This window comes from Pyricularia oryzae, chromosome 2, assembly GCF_000002495.2.
Source record: "Pyricularia oryzae 70-15 chromosome 2, whole genome shotgun sequence".
NCBI lineage: Eukaryota > Fungi > Ascomycota > Sordariomycetes > Magnaporthales > Pyriculariaceae > Pyricularia > Pyricularia oryzae.
Genome location: NC_017850.1, coordinates 1,623,797 through 1,641,977, shown reverse-complemented (window position 1 = coordinate 1,641,977; position 18,181 = coordinate 1,623,797). Strand labels below are relative to the sequence as shown.

Here is an 18,181-nt window from a genome sequence, read left to right as displayed (position 1 = left end):
GGTAATTAGGATGGAATATGAGCAAATAAGTACCTAGGTGGCCAGGTGCGGCAGGTACGGCATGTTAAATGAATAGAAAGTGATGGAAGGTTGCTTGCCCGGTAAGGAAGGGACGAGCAGAATGAGACCTAACTGTTGGCGTTCGTATGTCACTAGAACTACACCTAATCCAAGCCAAGGTAGGAATACTGCTTCTTCAAGGTTGCTTGATTGTTTATTTCAAGGATGCAAACAGGATGATGGCTTGATATGTCACAAAAAGTGAGCAGAATGAAGTAGGATTTTGGGTGGTACCTAAATGTCATCCCACGTCTCACAAAAGCCATGACATCTACCAATCAATCAACTAGACTGCACAACGCCCCAAGCCAAACAATAATCCCAGCCCGTATTCTACATAAAATGCCCAGCATTAAGCAGCTCGTGAAATTGACAAACATAAACAACGCTCAAGATGTTTTGAAAAACTGGACAGCCTCCTCTTCTGTGACGCTGGATACCTCGGATTCCTTCTTGGTGATCAAGCCCAGCTTTTCGAACTTGATCCTCCACCACATCTCGCGCCTGTCCCCGTTGAGTTCTCCCGATACAATCTTGGTCTTGAGAGACTTCAAAAAATCGTTGTAGAACACAGGCTCCTCCAGCGCAACAAGCTCATCCCTCATGACCCGCATGTTTTCTGCAGCGCGGTCATAGTTCATATCACCCATGCTGGTATTGATGAATGATGTTACTACCTCGCCCATCTGCTTAGTAGCGTTCTCGATAGTCTCGACCTTGTCAGCCGATGCTAGCATCTGCTTGAACTCGGGCACCGAGTTCTCGGCAGAGATCTTTGCTCGCTTTGCCTTGCTAGATCCGTTGCTCGAATTGTTCAACAAGGCGTCAACGTCGAGGCCTGAAATCGGCTTGACAACCTCGCGTTGACGTTTGCCCTTCGCCTTTGGAGGCACTGCAGAATGAAACCAATAACCGGTCAGCACAATCTCGCGCATGGTATATGGGAGGGAAAACTTGCCTTTCTTAACTTCGGCGACCTTGATAAGCCTTTCTATTTGGTCTTTGGCGTGAGAAGTGACCTTCCGAGGCGGAACTGAGTACCTTGTAAGCACCTCAGAGTCCAGACCAAGTGGCTTGTCAGGGTGGACTACACGAAAGCGAATAGCCTGGTTGACACGATGGATTATCGGGGAGTATGTATCCTCGATCGGAGCGTATTCTTGAGCCCTAAAGTCAAACCTGTCAGTCATCTCCGACACAAAGCAGAGGGAGGCCATGTTCCCATAACGCATGATGAACATACTCCTCATCATCCCCACCAGCTGCGGAAATGTCCATGGCATCTACATAGTCACTCATGGCTTCTTCCAGCTCGTCGCTTGGAAGTAGCCTGTGCTTTGTGAGAGTCTGCCCACCGAGCGTGACGACTTTGTCCAGTGGCGGAAACTGATAGTAGCGAATGTCTTCTGCGAACGGCAAAGGAACATCGTAGAGACACTCAATGTCTGTGTCTATGTGAGGCATCAGCAGCAGAAGCTGCGGCTCTTTACCGTCCTTGGCGACCAGTCTAGCTACACCATATGACTCTGTCTCGTATAGTGCGTTGACCAGAGCCGAGAAGGCGAGCTCGTCTTTCTCATTGAACTTGGAGGCGAAGATGACTGAAGATTCTCCCATGTTCAGAAATCTCTCGTACTTTTTCTGTTGTTAGCTCAACCCACAGCCTTTCACGATATCCATACGATAGAGGGTAGCGTGGATGTTTACCTTTTCCCACGCAATAAAACCAATTATTGTAAAGCTCTTTTTGGTCTCGAGCTTGGTTATGTTGAACTCGGACTCGGGCATTGGAACAGCAGTCCTGCCATAGAGGTAGCCCCTGGCCAGTTCATCTTGAGGAACATCACGCTTACCACCTGGCGCATCCGGGTCCAGGACCTTGTAATTCCTCGCCGTCTTCAAGTCGGCAAACTGACCGCCCGCACCGTCGCCACCCTCAAAATCCTGTCCTGATTGTGTAGCATCTGTCTCCGACTTGACCATGACGTTGCTTGCGGTAATCGGCCTGGCCTGTTTTGTCTTGAAGTATCTTTCAACGTGAATGGATAGAGCACTCTCCTTGTATGTCTCCGGGTCACCAAGCGTTAGTTGGCCGTCAAAGCTTTTGTATGGCTTTGTCGATTTGATCCTGGGCGTGTCAAGTTCATCGACAGCTTCGATCATCGTGCCATAAACACTCTCTTTACACTCAGTCGATATGGACTTGAGTAGCTTCTCGTTTCTGGCCTACGATGGTAAATTTAGCGTTAGCAGCTACGGTACCGGCTGGTTAGAGATGTTTTGGTCAAGCATACCTTGAGCTGTGACTTGTCTTCCTCCTTGAATGGATATTCAGGGTCATCAAAGTCGACTCCTCTGATATATATATATATATTTCAGCAAACGGCACGTCCGAAACGACAGGTAGAGTTAATGAAAAAAAAAATGAAAAAAGACCAAGACAAGGCAAGCCCTACATGATCGTAATTTCAATGTTCAACTCGTTGATGCGCCTAGCTATATCGCCCACATCATCGCCATCAATTGCTCCCTGCCCATCCGTAACGAGGACAATCTTGCGCTTGTACTTGAGCCGCTGAGGCGCCGCCTCGTCGATCATGGCGATTGCCACCACGATTGCCGAGACGACATCACCATCCGAAGTGCTGCTAGGGACCAGTTTGTCCTGCAGCAACTTGAGGGCAGATAGAGTCATGGGAGCAACATTCTGGAGAACAGATATGTTGTTGTAGCCTTTCTCACCAGCGTCGTCCAGGGGATTGTCAGTAACATCCGTCCGCACGCCCACCACGCCGACCTGCCACGTCTTGCGTGATGCGGCGGTCGTAGTGCATAGCTTGTCCCAAACGTAGCGCATGCTCCAGTCCAAGTCGGATTCGGTACGACCGTTGTTACAGTCTCCCATCGAAGACCCGAGGTCGATGATATAGACGGTCGCCTCTTTGTCAGCCATCTTGTATGGGGGGTCTGACGGGTTCTGGTGTTTTTGTCCCTTTCTCCTTGTCAACTAGAATTGGAGGATTTTCATGTCAAGAAATTTGCTCATTTCTTGGTCTCAGTTATTCAAGATGCAGAGACGACTTTTGTATGAACAGGCAGATCAACCACCCCAAGTTTTGCTGCGTTGTTAGTATCAAGGGGAGAGTACCCCAGTTTAGGCAGTCACAGTGGAGACGCGACGCGACGGATCTTGAGAATGACAGCGCGCCGTCACGTGACGATCGCTTCCTTAACCGGAATGCCGGGCGTTTTAAGTTACCGCTCGCCACAGTCAATCGACGCCGTCACTACCGAACCTTGAAATACAGAACAGAGTTTCATCCTCCCCTCTCTTCTTTCCTCTGTACAACCAACACTTCTTAGGAGCTCGATCTACGCTAGTATACTCGTCAACATGGCAGAACGTTCACTCATTTTCTCGCCTGCTCCGTACCATATAATCTCGTGAGTGCTTCCGAGTGAACCGAGGTTCTTGAAGCACCTTGATGGTGGATTATACTCCACAAATTCATTGTTGTCTAACGCTTCACCACTGTAGATATGGCACGCTACTGGGGACCACCTTTTTCCAGGTAAGTATCTGGTGACTACCTCCTAGGATATTTCTTTTTTTTTTTTTTTTTTCTGCTTTCTATCTAAGCAATACTAACCAGTCCCGATTTTTCAGTCTTTCGTCAATGGAATAGTTGCATTCAGAGCGTTGCCGAGACCGCAGTTCTCGATTCTTCAACAGAAGATATTCCCAGTTTATTTCGTCATTCAATCGGTGCTTCCAGTCACACTCGCCTTGACTTGGCCTGGATCCAGGAATGGTCTCCTGAGTACGGCATCGGGCATCGCCGGTGTACTTGATGAGCAAAACCGCTGGGGCGTGCTGGTGCCTATAGGCACCATGTTTGTAACAGGTGTAGCGAATTTGCTTTGGTTGCTTCCGGCGACAACAGGATGCATGTTGGAGAGACGGGTGCAGGGTAGGCTTCTCTCTCCTTATCCCTCACCTTATTTTGCTCAGTCTGTCTCTGGGTTGCCCATTTAATTATAGGTGTGGTCTATTAACAACACTCTCCCTAAACAGAGAAGAAGGATGGGAAACGTAGTTACGATCCCGCTCCTCACTCAGAGGAGATGAAGGCACTGAACAAGAAGTTTGGCATCCTTCACGGCATATCATCGCTGCTGAACCTCGGCACTTTTATCGCCCTCATTTGCTATGGCTTCACTTTGGCAGGCCATCTGCACTGAAGTATAACCATGCAACAAGCTAAGGGTACCCATCAGACTATCTTGTGTTGGACGTATTTGGTGATGAAACTTTTACAGGAATGGAACAATATCTAAGTGTTGTTGCCGTGTTGACAAATATTATAAGAGCTGCTCAATTTACCTATGACATAGCATAGCAGTCGGCTGTCATGATGATAATGCAAATGCTATTATTCTATATGGGTATATCAGACCTCATGGCAAACTTAGCCAGATCCAAATCAACAAAATCCAAAAAGGGCTGCGGAATTTAACAGATGTCTTCCTCTGCCATTGCTTGAAACCGATCCTCCTCTCACGCGTTCCTTGAACACTAACACGGTTTGGAGGCTGTGGTATGGAAAGCTGTTTTTTCCATCCGCCTGTACTCCTATAGGACACCAAGGTATAGTCGATGCAATGATTCGTCAGTCGTTCTTCCCGGGCAAAAAACGATTAAGATTATTCGCAACTAAAAAGAAGAACAGACACCAATCTGACAGATCTCAGGGACGTTTCGTGCCGAGCTGCCGAATCTCATTCCTCGCCGCAATCAGCTGCTTCTTTGCCTCTTCCAGCTCGCCCTTTCGATCCTCCAGCGTCGGCTTGAGCGTCGTCTCCTTGGCAGCGTGTCTAGATTTGTTGAAGTAGTGGCCGAGCGACCACTTGCCCGGCGGCCTGGTGAGCATCTCTTCAATGTCGACCTGCTCCGGCGGTTTGGGGAACTCCCTGAGCAGCGGGTCGCGCTGGCGTTCGCTGAGCGAGGCGGTGCGGTTCGACTCGAGACTCGTCGATGAGGAGAAGGACGACGACGCGATGGCCGAGTTGCGGCCTCGCAGGCCCGAGCGGCCGTCGCTCAGGTCGGTGATGGTGGACGACACGGTTGACGAGATTGAGCTACGGTGCGAACGTGTCGGAAGCTGGCCGTCTTTGGGGCTGATTGGCTTGGTTGCTGAGGATAAGGTGGTGGAGGTACGTGGGTGAGCTGAGGTGCCATCGTCGACTGCGCTGTGGGGGCTGTCTCGGCCCTTTATCATTCTGAGATACTTATTGAGGGAGCCTAGGGTCCTAGAATCGTCGTCGGAATCCATCTTTGTTGAATCTTGGCCCGGACGACTTGGGCTTGTTGGTTGAGATGTCTTCAACACCTGTCTAGTCGCGGAAACTAGAAATTTGAGGGGCGGATTCGGGGAGTGATATCGGTTGATGCAGGATGTGAACAGGAAGACCTCTTTCGGGACTCCCCAAGGGAATAAATGCTATGTCAGGCGAGCTCACGCGGTGTTGGTTTCCAGCGACCTGTCTGAAGCTCTTTTACGGTGCTCTTTATAGTATTCTTCTTCTCTAGGCACTTGCGTCGTATCTATGCCAACGCAACAGATAAACAATAAATAAAATAATAACCAAAACTTAATCTCGCATAAAGCGTCAAGGACGGTGAAGTAGCGCGGGTGGCGAGCTAGTCAAGATGAAGCGATTCTTCACAGTTAAATATACAAAAAAAAGGCCCGGCAAACTGTTAATTTTTTCCTAGGACTGTTGTATAATTGCGACGTGATTTGATTTGATAGTCCCGAAGATCCGGTAGGTAATAAAAATATCGGTTGATTTACTCGTGGCTAGTCTGACCTGCGGCAAGGTTGTTTGTTCTGCCTTCTGGTGTTTACCTACCTAGGTCATGCCTGCTTCCATCAGGCGGCGTGGCCGAAATTTCCCTCGATGGGGTTTTGTTTTCCCCATGTCGCTGCACCTGCCTACATCTTGCCTGGAGTTATTACTTATATACCCATCTATCCCGAGGTTCTTTTGCGCGGTGGCTCGGGCTGTTTAGCTACGGCTCTAGGAGTCAACCTCGGGGTTGCCTATAGTTGCAGGTTAAGATACCAGGTATTTGGGCATGCATATAACGGTATGTAAGTGGTATACAACCCGTAAAAGATGAACAAAACCCCGCCCAACCTCAGGCCAGACTACTACTGTTTCTGGGTCCGCATGAGATGGTGCAGCATCATTCACCCGCAGTTACGGACGTCCCCGTGCCAACTAGACAACTTCGAAAAAAGAAGGAAAAACAAAGATTTAAAAATATCACTTTGCCAATTTGATCCCTGTGACGTAGGTAGCACACTCACCACAGAGATACTGCCCAGTCATTCCTTTTGTCTCGCTCGTCTCATCTCACCCAGGAACGTCATTGCAAGGGACTAGGTGTGACATAGATAACGTAGCTGTCGATGTACATACTCGATAAACCGGTGCTGATCAGATGAGAGATCTAATGTAAACTTAGATTTAGCTTCGCAAGATATGTCATCCCGCAAAATGGATAAAAAAAAAGGGGGGGGGGGGGGGGTGCGGCTTGATAATAAAAAAAAGAATCCCGAACCAACTCCCCAAGGCCCTTGACATGTGGTATCCTTTGGAGAATCTCAGCACATAAATTAGTCACCTGAAATCAGCATTGTGCACTGCATTCAGAACCGCACTGTATTATACTTTAATTATATCCAAATGATTACGCCTCGCTCGTTAATACGCTAATAGATAAATGAATACCGTCAGAGTCAGAGTCGGTTCCATTAGTAGTTCTAACAGTGAGTGGTTTCTCGGAGGGATTCGGATACAGCATCAAGTATTTACTTGTGCTTCTTCTTCTCGTTCTTCTTGGCAAGCTCGCTTGTCTTGATGATCTTGGGTTTCTTGGAAATAGCCCTTGCCTGGTAGGCCGGTCCTGTAGGTACCGAACATGCCAACCTGCTTCTGATAGTCCTTATAGTCCGGGTACTTTCCAGAAGTGATGAGCTCAGTGAGCCATGTGGAACCCTGGAACAGCGAGAGCAGAGACACCGAGCCAACAGCAGCCCAGCTGTACAGGACCTTTGTGTCATAACAGCTCCACTGGTAGAGCAGGAACCAGATGGTCTGCTCGGCGGCAAAGTTGGGGTGCCGGCTGTAAGCCCAAAGACCACTTGAGACGAACCCTTGCTCCACCTCGGCGTGCGTGTATCCTTGAGGAACCTTTGCAGACTCCTGATATTGCTTTTTGGCGCCATGGAAGTCCCACTGTTGCTGATCCGCAAACCACTCCAGGGCAACAAGCCCGAGCTGGATGGACATGAACACATAGTCTGCGGTAGAGGCCTGCGGCTCGAACTGTATGGCCAGCAACATCGGGTATGCGGGGGCGGCGATCAAAAATAGGAGGATGCTCTGGATGAAAGAGATGAAGACTACATTGAGGAGGTGGAAGGCCCATGCTGGAGCGTTTTTGCGGACAATCTCCCTGTCAAATACAGTAAGTAAGATGATTATGCATTATCGTGGGAGTACCCGGCCTGATGACACAAGCAAAAGGTGGGAAGCGAGCGCACCATCTGTAATCCTCAGAGCCAACGTTGTATCCTCCCTTTCGCGCGTAGTTGTAGGTCAATCGAATCTAGTAATAGCGACCCACATGTCAGCAGTGAATCACAATGTGACCTAATAAGACCTAGGATGGCTCTTCACTCACGCTCCAAACGGTGCTAAAGAAGAGGGCGGTATCCAGTCTCTCGCTAGGCAGACCAGCCATGCGCGCCCACACGTCGAAGTGGGCTAGGTAGACCGTGGGCAACAGGCTCCAACATCTGTCAACTTGTGAATAGTTCTTGTTGATCTCGGAGACAACCAAGAAGACGAAGCCGAGCACGAGCGAAAAGGCGAACGCGGAGATGAGCGGGTTGGTGCCGAGATAGAGCGCGCGCAGGCTTCCACCTGACGTAAAGACCTCGGCAAGCTTGTTGGGAAGCTCGTAGAGCTGAGGGAGGAAGGGCTCGACTGTCTTTGAGAAATCGGAGCACTCCTCCAGCGCGTTCAAGGCTGGAAGGGCCATCGAGGGCGTATTTTTGGGCGTATTGTGTTTGGTGGTTGAGGTTGTCGCAGATTTCAGGCGTGCGTCGCTGAGGGGCGCTGTTTGCGATGTTCTTATGAAGATGGAAGTCAGCCCGAGAGATCTACCGGTAGATGGCGGACTAAGGCCGATGCAACGGTTTGGGCCCCGTCAGGCGCGATTGATGCTTGGCGGTCTGGATTACCTGGGTACCTTACTTTTCGGACTTGACGAAAAAAGGCTCTTTGGAAGCTCACTTACTGCTACAATGCGTTTGCGAACAATGGCCTGACAAAGGATGATGATTTCGAGAGTGTGCGCGTCATTTCCCTGTAAGCAAGTTCACCAAGCGCAAAAAGCCGCGCTCTCCGAGCTCCGATGCTGCTGCCATTGTCCCGCTTTCTGGCGATCGCCCTGCGTCATGGATGTTGCAGGGGGTGCAGGGTTGGTGATGAAGCTTAAAGTTCGTGTTTCTAGAAGACCGTTCCAAATCGATGGATCTCACTACCAATCGTTTGTTACTCTGCAGCGGGTCACTTGCCGAGATTGTAGCTCCAACCAACCAAAACAGAAGCCGACACAAAAATGCCACCCAAACCGCAACATCAATCAAAGGCATTCGACGGACTGGCCCAATAAGCGCGTCTACCAATATTGTTGCTTTTTCAAGCTGCATGAAGATCAATGCATTTGGATTTTGATCCAGCCCACTACCGTAATTGCCCTTGCCCACACCACAATCTGTCTGTCTTCTCTCCTGGCTTCTCGATACGGTAGGGATACAAGCCTTGTACAACTCATGGCGCAGGCAGCAAGGAGATGGTACATGCTGACAAAGGTGGTCGACATTAGCGAATGGGAATTGAGATTGTACCGGGGGAAGATATTTGCACGTCATGAGTTCACCGTGCGACCGCTCAGCCTCGTGAATACGCGTCTATGAGAGAGGGAGAGAGAGACACACGATGACAAAGATACTATGTGTGGCTGAAAAGCCGTCTATCTCCAAGGCTGTCGCCGGTCACCTCTCCGGTGGCCAGTTCCAAACGGTCCGTTTGAAGCTTCCAGATTGTCGCTGCTGCTACATTCATTGGTGATACTCACACTCGCCACAGCATAATACACGCGTTCAATACATCAAGAACTATTCTTTTACTTATGACTTTGGCCACCCGTGGGGTAACTGCGAGGTCACCATGACCTGCGTTACCGGGCATTTGACCGAGGTACAATTTGGTCCCGACTTCAAGGACTGGAATCGGCCTACGCCCGACCATCTATTCAGTGCTCCTCTGCACACTCAGGTTTCAAATGTGCGTAATAATTAGCCCTCCATGCTGGTACTTGCCATTCATTACAGTTTGGCACCGTGGTCCTTTGACATGTCAAAACTGCTCTGTGGCCATCTAGATAATGCAATGGCTAAGATGGGCGTGTGTCAATGCAGGACAAGAAAGCAATAGCAGAAAACATACGGCATCAGGCGCAGTACGCCCGGGCTTTGTTCATATGGACAGATTGCGACCGTGAAGGAGAACATATTGGTGGTGAAATACGAGAAGAAGCCAGAAAAGGCAAGCCTGGTATCGAGGTCAAACGAGCGAGATTCAGCAACATCGAGCGGGCGTATGTTTGGACGATGGAATGGAAACATCTTGTTGGTTCCCTGAAGGCTGACTTACTGACTATACCTGCAAAAACCCAGGCACATATTGCAAGCTGCCAGAAACCCCGTCAACCTGGATGACATGCAGGTTGCTGCTGTAGCAGCGCGCATAGAGCTGGATCTCCGGATAGGTTATGCATTTACCAGGTTTCTTACCATCAACCTGCGATCTCTCAACGGTCCGCTAAAAGACCTCGTGTTGAGTTACGGTAAAAGACACCTGCCAGACCCGGCTGTAAACTTTGACTGACCGAATGGAGGACCCAGGATCATGTCAGTTCCCTACTCTTGGCTTCGTGGTTGACCGGTACTTTCGCGTCAAGAATTTTGTACCCGAGACTTTCTGGAGCATCAAGCTGAGCATCAAGAAGGATGGAAAGACCGGAAACTTCACCTGGACCAGGGGTCGCCTTTTTGATCGAGCGTCTGTAGTCATTCTCTATGAACGATGCATCGAGGCCAAGACTGCAACCGTCATCAAAGTACAGGAGAAGCCGACGAGAAAATGGAAGCCGCTACCTTTGACCACAGTCGAGTTGCAAAAGATGGCCACAAAGTTCATACGTATAAGCGGTCAGCAAACTATGGAAATCGCCGAGAAACTTTACCAAAAGGGTTTCATCAGCTACCCCAGAACCGAGACAGATCGCTTTGACAAAGGTATGAATCTGCGGACCCTGGTGCAAAAGCAGACTCAAGACGGCAGATGGGGTCCTTTTGCTCAGGGACTGGTTGATGGCGGGTTCCAACAGCCTCGCAACGGCCGTCACGATGACAAAGCGCATCCTCCAATCCATCCAATCACGTATGCCACCGGCGCTGCTCTCAGCGAAATCGGGGCGGAAGCAGGAAGGGTGTACGAACTCATAGTGCGTCGGTTCCTTGCGTGTTGCTCAGAAGACGCTCAAGGCATGGCTACAGATATTGATGTGACCTATGGGCCGGAGACATTCCACGCGCATGGTGTTGTCGTCATCGAGAGGAACTATCTTGACGTCTACCCTTACGAAAACTGGAACAACTCAGCGGAGCTACCCCGGCTTACCGTAGGCGAGCAGATCAGCCCGACAGAGGCGATGATGACTGAAGGCAAAACACAGGCGCCAAGCTATCTTACTGAGGCTGACCTTATTGCTCTCATGGATGCTAATGGGATTGGGACTGATGCCACGATGGCAGAGCATATTCAAACCATACAAACGAGACAGTACGCACGCACGACTGAAGTGCCAGGACGGAATGCTCAACCTGGCCATGGAGCCGTTGAAGAGGACGACGTGGCCGCACCAGCCGGAAGAGGAGGACGGGGAGGACGGGGTCGAGGCCGAGGTCGTGGTGGCACACGAGGAGGAAGAGGGGGCGGTGCAACCAGCAGTGGCAGCCGTGGTGGTGTGAAGGTCTTTGTCCCAACACAACTTGGTGTGGCACTCATTGAGGGGTTTGACCGAATGAACTTCGAGATGAGCCTTGGCAAGCCATTCCTCAGACGAGAGATGGAGGCCAACATGAAAGCAATCTGCGAAGGCCGTGCAACAAAGGACGGGGTTCTCGAAGAGAGTATACGGCAGTATCGTCACGTCTACAACCTATCGGCTGAGAATCTCCACGTTTTGCGACAGGTGAGTAATACCCGAACGGGAATGTTGCTTTGGTCCTTGAGCCCCCTTGTCAAGGACGTTACTGTCGCGCGAATTAGGGAGTGCATCTATGTGTCACGAATTCCCTCATGTTCCTGCTTTGCCTTGTGAGCCAAGAGCATCGAAGAGACAGACACCACCCACCCACCCCAACAAACACACCCACACCACACCACACCACACCACACCACACCACACCACACCACACACCATTCTTTGACATTTCTTTTTGATTCTGACTGCCGGTTGTTTATCTGGACAGGCTTGCAGACAATATCTGTTCAATTAACATTTAGGTAATGTGTCCCGATGGCGGGGTAAGCAGGCGGCGGTTGTGTTACGCAGCAGCAAGTCACGGAGAATGGACATATTTGCACAAGCCGAGCTTGTACCCGAGACTCCGAATGCGGATATGGTATTCATTCATGTGCAGGCATCATTGGTGATGGTGAAGTCGTCGCGTCAATTAGGGCTTCTGCCCCCGCCAAGTTTATCGTGAGTTTGTTGTCAATCGCCTGTCATGGTTTTTGCTCGTGCTTGAAGCATGGAGAATCGTTGGTAGTCCCCATGTTTCCCATCCTGCCGTCAGTACGACATTATTCCTTGCAACAAGGAACATTGGCTTCTGGAGTGGCTATGCGATGCTGCTGATGATGATACCGTGCATATGTTTGTGGACCTTGCCAGAACTCCACGGCTCCGCAGTTGTAGCTTTGTTGTCAAAACTCTTTTCTTTGTGTCTTGTGTGTCTTGTTCCCAGTAGAGAACGGGGCTGTGGTATTATTCAAAGAGACTTTTTTTTGTGGCGTTGAGGGGAGAATTCACAGCCAGTCACTGGACGGCGTGATGGTCACGACTACCTAATGGATGACAAACAAGTCCCGTTTTGAGGCAGAGGATCCCAGGATGATTTACACAAGGTGTGGGAATGCCGGGTAGCGGGGCGATGATCTCGAAACCCACCTGCGGTGACTGGTGCGCGACCTGTCAGTGCAGTACTGTAGATCCCCGCTCTCAGGAAAGCTCCTCCGAGTGTCATGCTCTTGTCGCGGAGTTGGTTTCGAACTTTTGAGCCAGGTACAAAAGCGGGATTTGGACAATCTTTTTGCGAAAACCCGGATTGTGGGGTTCCCGTTGTTGCTGGTGCTGCTGGGATTACCCATAAGCGAGGATCGAAGTACATGCGATAGTCTCTTGATAGCTATAGTATAGCATAAGATAGGTACCTAGATAATGATTTACAGGGCGAGATAAAGATGTGCGCGTCAAGATGGGCTTAGCTTGCTTGCTTGCTACCAGACGCGAACGGCTTCCCGAAAATTTCCTTGTCAAGCCACAAGTGGCAACCTGCAGCAGTTCTTACACAACGTGGGAGGGAATGCAATGATGCGCAGTCGCATCGCGGGGATGACAGCAGCAGGCAGCATGTTTTGATTTACACTGACCTGCTTGGCTGCAACCCCAGAAGTATCGTACCTACATTCCACTACGCGGTACGAAACAATCAATTTGTGCGCACCGCGCAAAGAAACCCGTAACAAGGAAAACAGGGCACACCCCCCATATTCCGTTACAATGTGTGGGTGGGTAAATTGGCCATTGGAGGTTCTCGACCCAGCGCCGACGTCACCTGGTCACCCGCATAATGACCAATGACAGACGGGAACAGGCACACCTGCGCTGATAGCGACAGCCCGATGAGGCACAACCAACACCATGGGGGAGATGCGTAGTAGATGGGGTTATCCGAGGTACCTTGATAAATTTAGGCATTCTGTTTAAAGGAAAACAAAGTAGGGCTTTGTCCGAATGAGGATCCGGGCTGTTGCCCCCTCCGAACTCAGTATCTGGGGGGGGGGGGGGGGGGGGGGGACGGCGTCAGCTTATCAACAAGGAAACGCCGCAAATGGCCACCCAAAGCAAGGTGAGGTAAGGTAAGCAGGGCAAACACAGGTAGCAAGGCGAAGCGAGGCAAACCACTTTAGGCAAGGGCATTCAGCTGCGCACAAAAGTACCTAGATATCAAACGCACCTTGTTCAAACATCGCAAAAAAAAAAAAAAAAAAAAAAAAAAAAAAGATGCCAAAATTATCAGGAGGGATCCCCCTGATAGGGTTTTGTCTAAACACCAAAGCATATAAAACAGAAAATAAAGAACACTTCCGGCTTTTGTGGGGATAGCAAAATGGATCAATGGTACCTCAGCTACCACACCTGTACCTCTATCCAGCAGGCCTGAGAGGCGACAGGGGAAGTACTTAATTAGTGCGAAAACAATGACAGCCAGGATATACATACAGTACACGGATACGCGACGGATCCCGATTCGGTCGTATTGGTCGAGCTGGCCGTCTCTACCCGGCTGCAAACAAAGTCACCGGATTGAGCGCATTATAAGGTTTGTTTGGGCTGATCGGAGACTTGTTATCGCTGAATGTCAGTTGATTGTTTTGCTTCCGATAATGACGAATTTACAGTCAGGCAAATGCAAGGTAGGTAGAACCTCAGACGAGATACAAAAAAAAAAGTTCAGCTCCCTTGCGCCGGATATCGTCGTGAAATTGCCGTTTTGACGACCTGGTAAATTAGGTACCCGGGAATGGTTCTTTTGGTGGGTACCCAAGGTATAATGGCATGGGTAAAGTCGCTGGGAACGCTTCCGCATCGCTGGGGCTGGTCACTCCATTCCGGCGGCCCGGGTTCCAATTCCAATGCCGCTAGAGCCACAAGCAATAGGAGAGTACAGTACAGTTCAGTCATGGTGTTGTTTGGCTTTTGCCCATGCAAGCCATGGCTTCCACGACTTGATGCATCACATTCCATGAAGCTTTTGACCATCGGTAAATGCGAAAGACAGGTTGGCAAAGCCGAATTCCAGGTGAGGGATCATTCGCATTATTATATTTAGTATTTTAGTCAAAGATTTAAAGCTAGATGCGCATGAAAAATGGCCACAGCGAATCAACGACAGCGTCCGAACATGCAGTGACATGACATCTGCGTCCGAAATACTGATACTGTGCGAGGATCAAATTAATGGTGATTGTCGCGGCCCAACCCTCGCAAAGGGCACGAAAAAGATAATTGCACTTGATCCAATTTTGGCAACCCAGCAATTAAGCAGGTACCTCTTTAGCCATCCATAGCAATCAGCATTCCTCGTCCACATGCTATCCACACCACCCTTTTTCTTCAGATTACAATATTACTTTTACACGGGGGCAAAGGAAAAAAAAAGGATCAGACACATTGATGGGTAATTTAGAATTCGCCTGTACTATGGCGTAAGGGGGCTGGCGACTCGGGCTGCATGCGAAATTGAAATACTAATAACCTCTTTAGGATGTATAGTGACAAAAAAAAATCAGATAAAGAGGCTTTATTTGTGTGTGTGTGAGAATATCGTCTGCTGGAACATTCCTGCTTTCAATCACTTAGTTGATGTTATACCCTGAACAGGGAAGGCTCGTTTCTTTCGACAAGTGGAGCGACTCAAAGTTGGCTTTCGCTGGCGTGGTGATCCCGGTCAGGAGGTACTTGCCGGTCTGGAGAGAGCTCTCCACTCTACTGCTGGGCCCCAGGTGAGCGACGCAGTGGATGCATGGCATGGCATGGACTTCTGGCTGGTACGGTACTGCTGCTGCTGTCGCTGGGCTGGGGCGTGTCGTAATTGATTACAGCGTCCGGGCCAGTGAGAACCGGAACGTGGTACATTAGCAGGTGTTGGCGCACACACTTGTCGCACTTCGTCCCCTTCTCTTCCTTTCTTCCCTTCCCAAAGCACAAAGAACAACAAACCCTTAACCCTCCAAGATTAAAGAGAGTCATCTCTAGTCACAGTACGATAATCGCTGTTGCAGCACTTGCCATCTTGCCATTCTCATTACAAAATACTGCCCTTCTTTTGGTTTCCGATCCTTGGACAAGGACCGGTTCGACTTGCTCATTCAGCCTTCTAATCGCTTCGGACTTGCTTGTAAGTACCTGTTCTATCTAGGCTTCCCTGTCAGACCTGATTACGTGTGTGACTCAACACATACACACACACACACACAGCCCTCGTTGGCCATTTCTACTATTGCCACCACAAATCGCATCTTGCTATCTTTCCCTGTCGGGTCGACTCCTATCACATCTGCGAATGGCACACTGATTCCTTGACTCTCCTCCTTGACAGACGTCTGAAGCATCAATCTCGGAGGCATCTTGCTCCCGAGATCCTCCCCAAAAGAACTACTCGAAATGGCAACCATGGCAACTGCTACTCACGATATCCACGCGACCTCCCCCCGAGACTCCTTAACTGGTGTAGCGGCCCGGAGCGTCCCTGTGACCAAGAATCACCCTCTTCCTCTCCCGACTCCCCCCAACTCCATATCCCCTGGTCTTCCGGCACACGGCCTGCGCGCGCAACTGCAGAAGGCTAGGCTTGACCCAATCGATTCGGACCTGGACTTGCACCATGACGCCGCCGGTAGTGCCCCTGGTGAGACCCAGGGGGGGACTTCTATCCTCCCTGACTCCTATGGTGCCATAACCCCCGGCATGCTCGCTAAGTACCACCTTCCCGAGATCATGTTGAATCACGGACCGCTGGCCATCCGCTACGTCATGGGCTACCTTACCACATCTGTGCCCGGCTTTTCGGGCATCCCTCCCGCCAAGGCGAGGAGGTTGGTCGTGGCCGCGCTCGAGGGGAAAGGATGTGGAGGCGAAGGAGGTGGGATCAATGGTGATGTCGTTTTTGAGAAGGTCGGATGGGGGAGGTGGGACGCACGGCGCCGGGGTCAACCTGCGCGACGAGAGCTCTCACCTCCAACCGAAGGCATGGGAATTCCCATCTCTTCAGTCAGATGGGACGGCAGGCCGCACCACTCCAGCTCGGACGCGTCGGCCTGCGCCTTCTCCCATGAAGATTACGACCACGACATGGCCATGATGGAGAACGAGGCAGACAAGATGTCACTAGATGGTTCTGCCTCTGCATCTTGCTCCGAAGCCCCCGATTACATCGACACGGACATGATGCACCACGACGACCCTGAGGATGCGACCGACGATGAGGACTGGGCCGCTGTGGGTGCCGCAGGGCTCCGCGCCGCCTCTTACTCTAACACGGGTTTCGGGGTCTCGCCAGGCGTCAACAAAGTATATAATGGCAGCGGGATGGCTCGAACTCCCCAGCTGCCACGCGGTTTCAACACCAACAACACGACTGTGGGCTTCGCCTCGGCCTCTGACGCACAGGAGCGCGAGGCCGTCGAGGCTCTACTTCAACTCGGCTCTGTATAAACACACAAGTCTGGATTTTTTTCTGCATCGGCGCGGCGTTCTCATGAAACATTAGAGAGAGGATGGGAAACTTTTCTTTCAAAGCATACTTTTCTGGGAAGCTGAGCTTTTTCGAATCCCCCCTTTTGCAACTTAGTTATTTTTAAAACACAACTCCCCCTCATGTTCTTTCTTACGAGGTTGGCGGACGGATTATGGGTTTTCTGAGAAAACAGGCTCGGATTGGGCATGAGAGCCTGTTTTTGTTTGGGTTGGGACGGCACTATTGATTTGGGGCAGGGGAGGAAAGGCACGGCATGCCTTTTCATAGTTCCTCGCCTGCTCCATCGGTTGAGGCGGCGTCCTCCTGGGTTGGGTCATCAGTCACATCTCTTGCAGAGTAGGCTTTTTGGTGGCTTTTTATTTTCTTGGAATGCTGCGTCTAAAAGTAACGACACGCGCATACACTCTGACACACACTCTCTCTTCTCGCACACCCTCGTATCACTGCATCTTTCACTTCTACACTGCTGGTGCAAAGCGAACATCCTGAAATTTTACCAGCATATGGTCAGGGTTTTTGAACCTCTGCCATCACACCCTTATTCTCCTGCGAGTATCAGTTTTCTTTTACGGCGGGATTCCCCGACAAACTGTTGGCTTCCATATCTCGCCACGCGATACCAGCACAGGGCCACTTCAACCTGGCTGCACTACGACTTGCATGCACCATCGAGTTGCACTTCCGATTTTCTTCTTTTTTTTTCGGCGTCTTTAGCATCGACATTATACCCGCTTCCAGGCTTTCCTGGGACTTTCGGCAAACGGAACGAAAACGACGAGGAATCACGTCATCTGTCGGCACATTGTGATGTCCATTTTCAGATGAAACAAAACATTTTCCTTTTCGCGTTCAAGATACCCCTTCTTATTTGCCGCTCTGTCTCTCATTTTGCGAACAGGCGCTCGACTTTTTTTCGGTTTCATATGTATGCCATCCTCAACTGCGTCATGATACCACTGCGCTTTTGTATCTCATCTTGGGAAGCATTGCTCAGTTTTGATTTGACATACATCTGATGGGTTTATTGTTCGCCTTCACTGATACTGCGACAAGGGTGGCACAAGTTTTGAATGGCAAGATATGATAGTGGAGAGGAAGCAATACGTTAGCACGTTGAAAAATATATTCCCACCTCTTCAATATGGGAGGTGCAGCTTGGTGAAATACGTTTGACTACTTTGGTTTGAAAACCAACTTTCTTGTGCAAATTACGTGTTATTGTTGAGCGGCTTATTATCCAAGCCAACTTGCTGTTGAACTAGTCTAGTCTAGTCCAGATATTGGCGTACTAAATGTTGGGGACAGGTCGACAGGATACGTGTTAGTCTGCAGTCTAATGTGACTTGCCGTAGGCAAACCAGTTCGGTTACACC

At 50.1% G+C, this 18,181-nt stretch overlaps 6 protein-coding genes across 6 annotated transcripts; 3 read left to right on the top strand and 3 right to left on the bottom strand.

The window, feature by feature from the left end:
• Positions 1-189: 189 nt before the first annotated feature.
• MGG_10157 (uncharacterized protein) lies at positions 190-3,187 on the bottom strand. The gene is made up of 6 exons (XM_003713748.1): positions 2,517-3,187; positions 2,355-2,415; positions 1,768-2,286; positions 1,304-1,695; positions 1,019-1,227; positions 190-952 (listed from the first exon to the last, which is right to left on the bottom strand). The coding sequence occupies exons 1-6, from the start codon at positions 3,011-3,013 to the stop codon at positions 450-452; spliced, it is 2,181 nt and encodes a 726-aa protein (XP_003713796.1). The 5' UTR covers positions 3,014-3,187; the 3' UTR covers positions 190-449.
• Positions 3,188-3,347: 160 nt separating this feature from the next.
• Positions 3,348-4,611, top strand: MGG_10156 (uncharacterized protein). Its single transcript, XM_003713747.1, has 4 exons — positions 3,348-3,504; positions 3,599-3,632; positions 3,728-4,031; positions 4,136-4,611. The coding sequence occupies exons 1-4, from the start codon at positions 3,455-3,457 to the stop codon at positions 4,300-4,302; spliced, it is 555 nt and encodes a 184-aa protein (XP_003713795.1). The 5' UTR covers positions 3,348-3,454; the 3' UTR covers positions 4,303-4,611.
• Positions 4,612-4,784: 173 nt separating this feature from the next.
• MGG_10155 (uncharacterized protein) lies at positions 4,785-5,393 on the bottom strand (the record flags this gene model as incomplete). The annotated part of the gene is made up of 1 exon (XM_003713746.1): positions 4,785-5,393. The coding sequence occupies one exon, from the start codon at positions 5,391-5,393 to the stop codon at positions 4,809-4,811; it is 585 nt and encodes a 194-aa protein (XP_003713794.1). The 3' UTR covers positions 4,785-4,808.
• Positions 5,394-6,766: 1,373 nt separating this feature from the next.
• MGG_10154 (uncharacterized protein) lies at positions 6,767-8,578 on the bottom strand. The gene is made up of 4 exons (XM_003713745.1): positions 8,389-8,578; positions 7,814-8,264; positions 7,674-7,738; positions 6,767-7,585 (listed from the first exon to the last, which is right to left on the bottom strand). The coding sequence occupies exons 2-4, from the start codon at positions 8,171-8,173 to the stop codon at positions 6,931-6,933; spliced, it is 1,080 nt and encodes a 359-aa protein (XP_003713793.1). The 5' UTR covers positions 8,174-8,264; positions 8,389-8,578; the 3' UTR covers positions 6,767-6,930.
• Positions 8,579-8,597: 19 nt separating this feature from the next.
• Positions 8,598-12,378, top strand: MGG_11342 (DNA topoisomerase III). Its single transcript, XM_003713744.1, has 7 exons — positions 8,598-8,943; positions 9,023-9,219; positions 9,286-9,483; positions 9,618-9,796; positions 9,876-10,045; positions 10,104-11,455; positions 11,736-12,378. Exons 2-7 carry the CDS (start codon positions 9,136-9,138, stop codon positions 11,760-11,762), a joined length of 2,010 nt encoding a protein of 669 aa, XP_003713792.1. The 5' UTR covers positions 8,598-8,943; positions 9,023-9,135; the 3' UTR covers positions 11,763-12,378.
• Positions 12,379-15,149: 2,771 nt separating this feature from the next.
• Positions 15,150-17,982, top strand: MGG_10153 (uncharacterized protein). The gene is made up of 2 exons (XM_003713743.1): positions 15,150-15,449; positions 15,651-17,982. The coding sequence occupies exon 2, from the start codon at positions 15,716-15,718 to the stop codon at positions 16,763-16,765; it is 1,050 nt and encodes a 349-aa protein (XP_003713791.1). The 5' UTR covers positions 15,150-15,449; positions 15,651-15,715; the 3' UTR covers positions 16,766-17,982.
• The last annotated feature ends 199 nt before the right edge of the window (positions 17,983-18,181 follow it).

Coding starts and splice junctions, on each gene's coding strand:
- MGG_10156 (XM_003713747.1), top strand. CDS start 3,455: ATGGCAGAACGTTCACTCATTTTCTCGCCTGCTCCGTACCATATAATC. Junction 3,505..3,598: donor GCTCCGTACCATATAATCTC/GTGAGTGCTTCC, acceptor TCACCACTGTAG/ATATGGCACGCTACTGGGGA. Junction 4,032..4,135: donor GTTGGAGAGACGGGTGCAGG/GTAGGCTTCTCT, acceptor CTCCCTAAACAG/AGAAGAAGGATGGGAAACGT.
- MGG_10157 (XM_003713748.1), bottom strand. CDS start 3,013: ATGGCTGACAAAGAGGCGACCGTCTATATCATCGACCTCGGGTCTTCG. Junction 2,287..2,354: donor AAGACAAGTCACAGCTCAAG/GTATGCTTGACC, acceptor TTACCATCGTAG/GCCAGAAACGAGAAGCTACT. Junction 1,696..1,767: donor GTTTTATTGCGTGGGAAAAG/GTAAACATCCAC, acceptor CAACAGAAAAAG/TACGAGAGATTTCTGAACAT.
- MGG_11342 (XM_003713744.1), top strand. CDS start 9,136: ATGACAAAGATACTATGTGTGGCTGAAAAGCCGTCTATCTCCAAGGCT. Junction 9,797..9,875: donor TTCAGCAACATCGAGCGGGC/GTATGTTTGGAC, acceptor GCAAAAACCCAG/GCACATATTGCAAGCTGCCA. Junction 10,046..10,103: donor AGACCTCGTGTTGAGTTACG/GTAAAAGACACC, acceptor TGGAGGACCCAG/GATCATGTCAGTTCCCTACT.
- MGG_10154 (XM_003713745.1), bottom strand. CDS start 8,173: ATGGCCCTTCCAGCCTTGAACGCGCTGGAGGAGTGCTCCGATTTCTCA. Junction 7,739..7,813: donor TCTTTAGCACCGTTTGGAGC/GTGAGTGAAGAG, acceptor CGCTATTACTAG/ATTCGATTGACCTACAACTA. Junction 7,586..7,673: donor GGCTCTGAGGATTACAGATG/GTGCGCTCGCTT, acceptor TGTATTTGACAG/GGAGATTGTCCGCAAAAACG.
- MGG_10153 (XM_003713743.1), top strand. CDS start 15,716: ATGGCAACCATGGCAACTGCTACTCACGATATCCACGCGACCTCCCCC.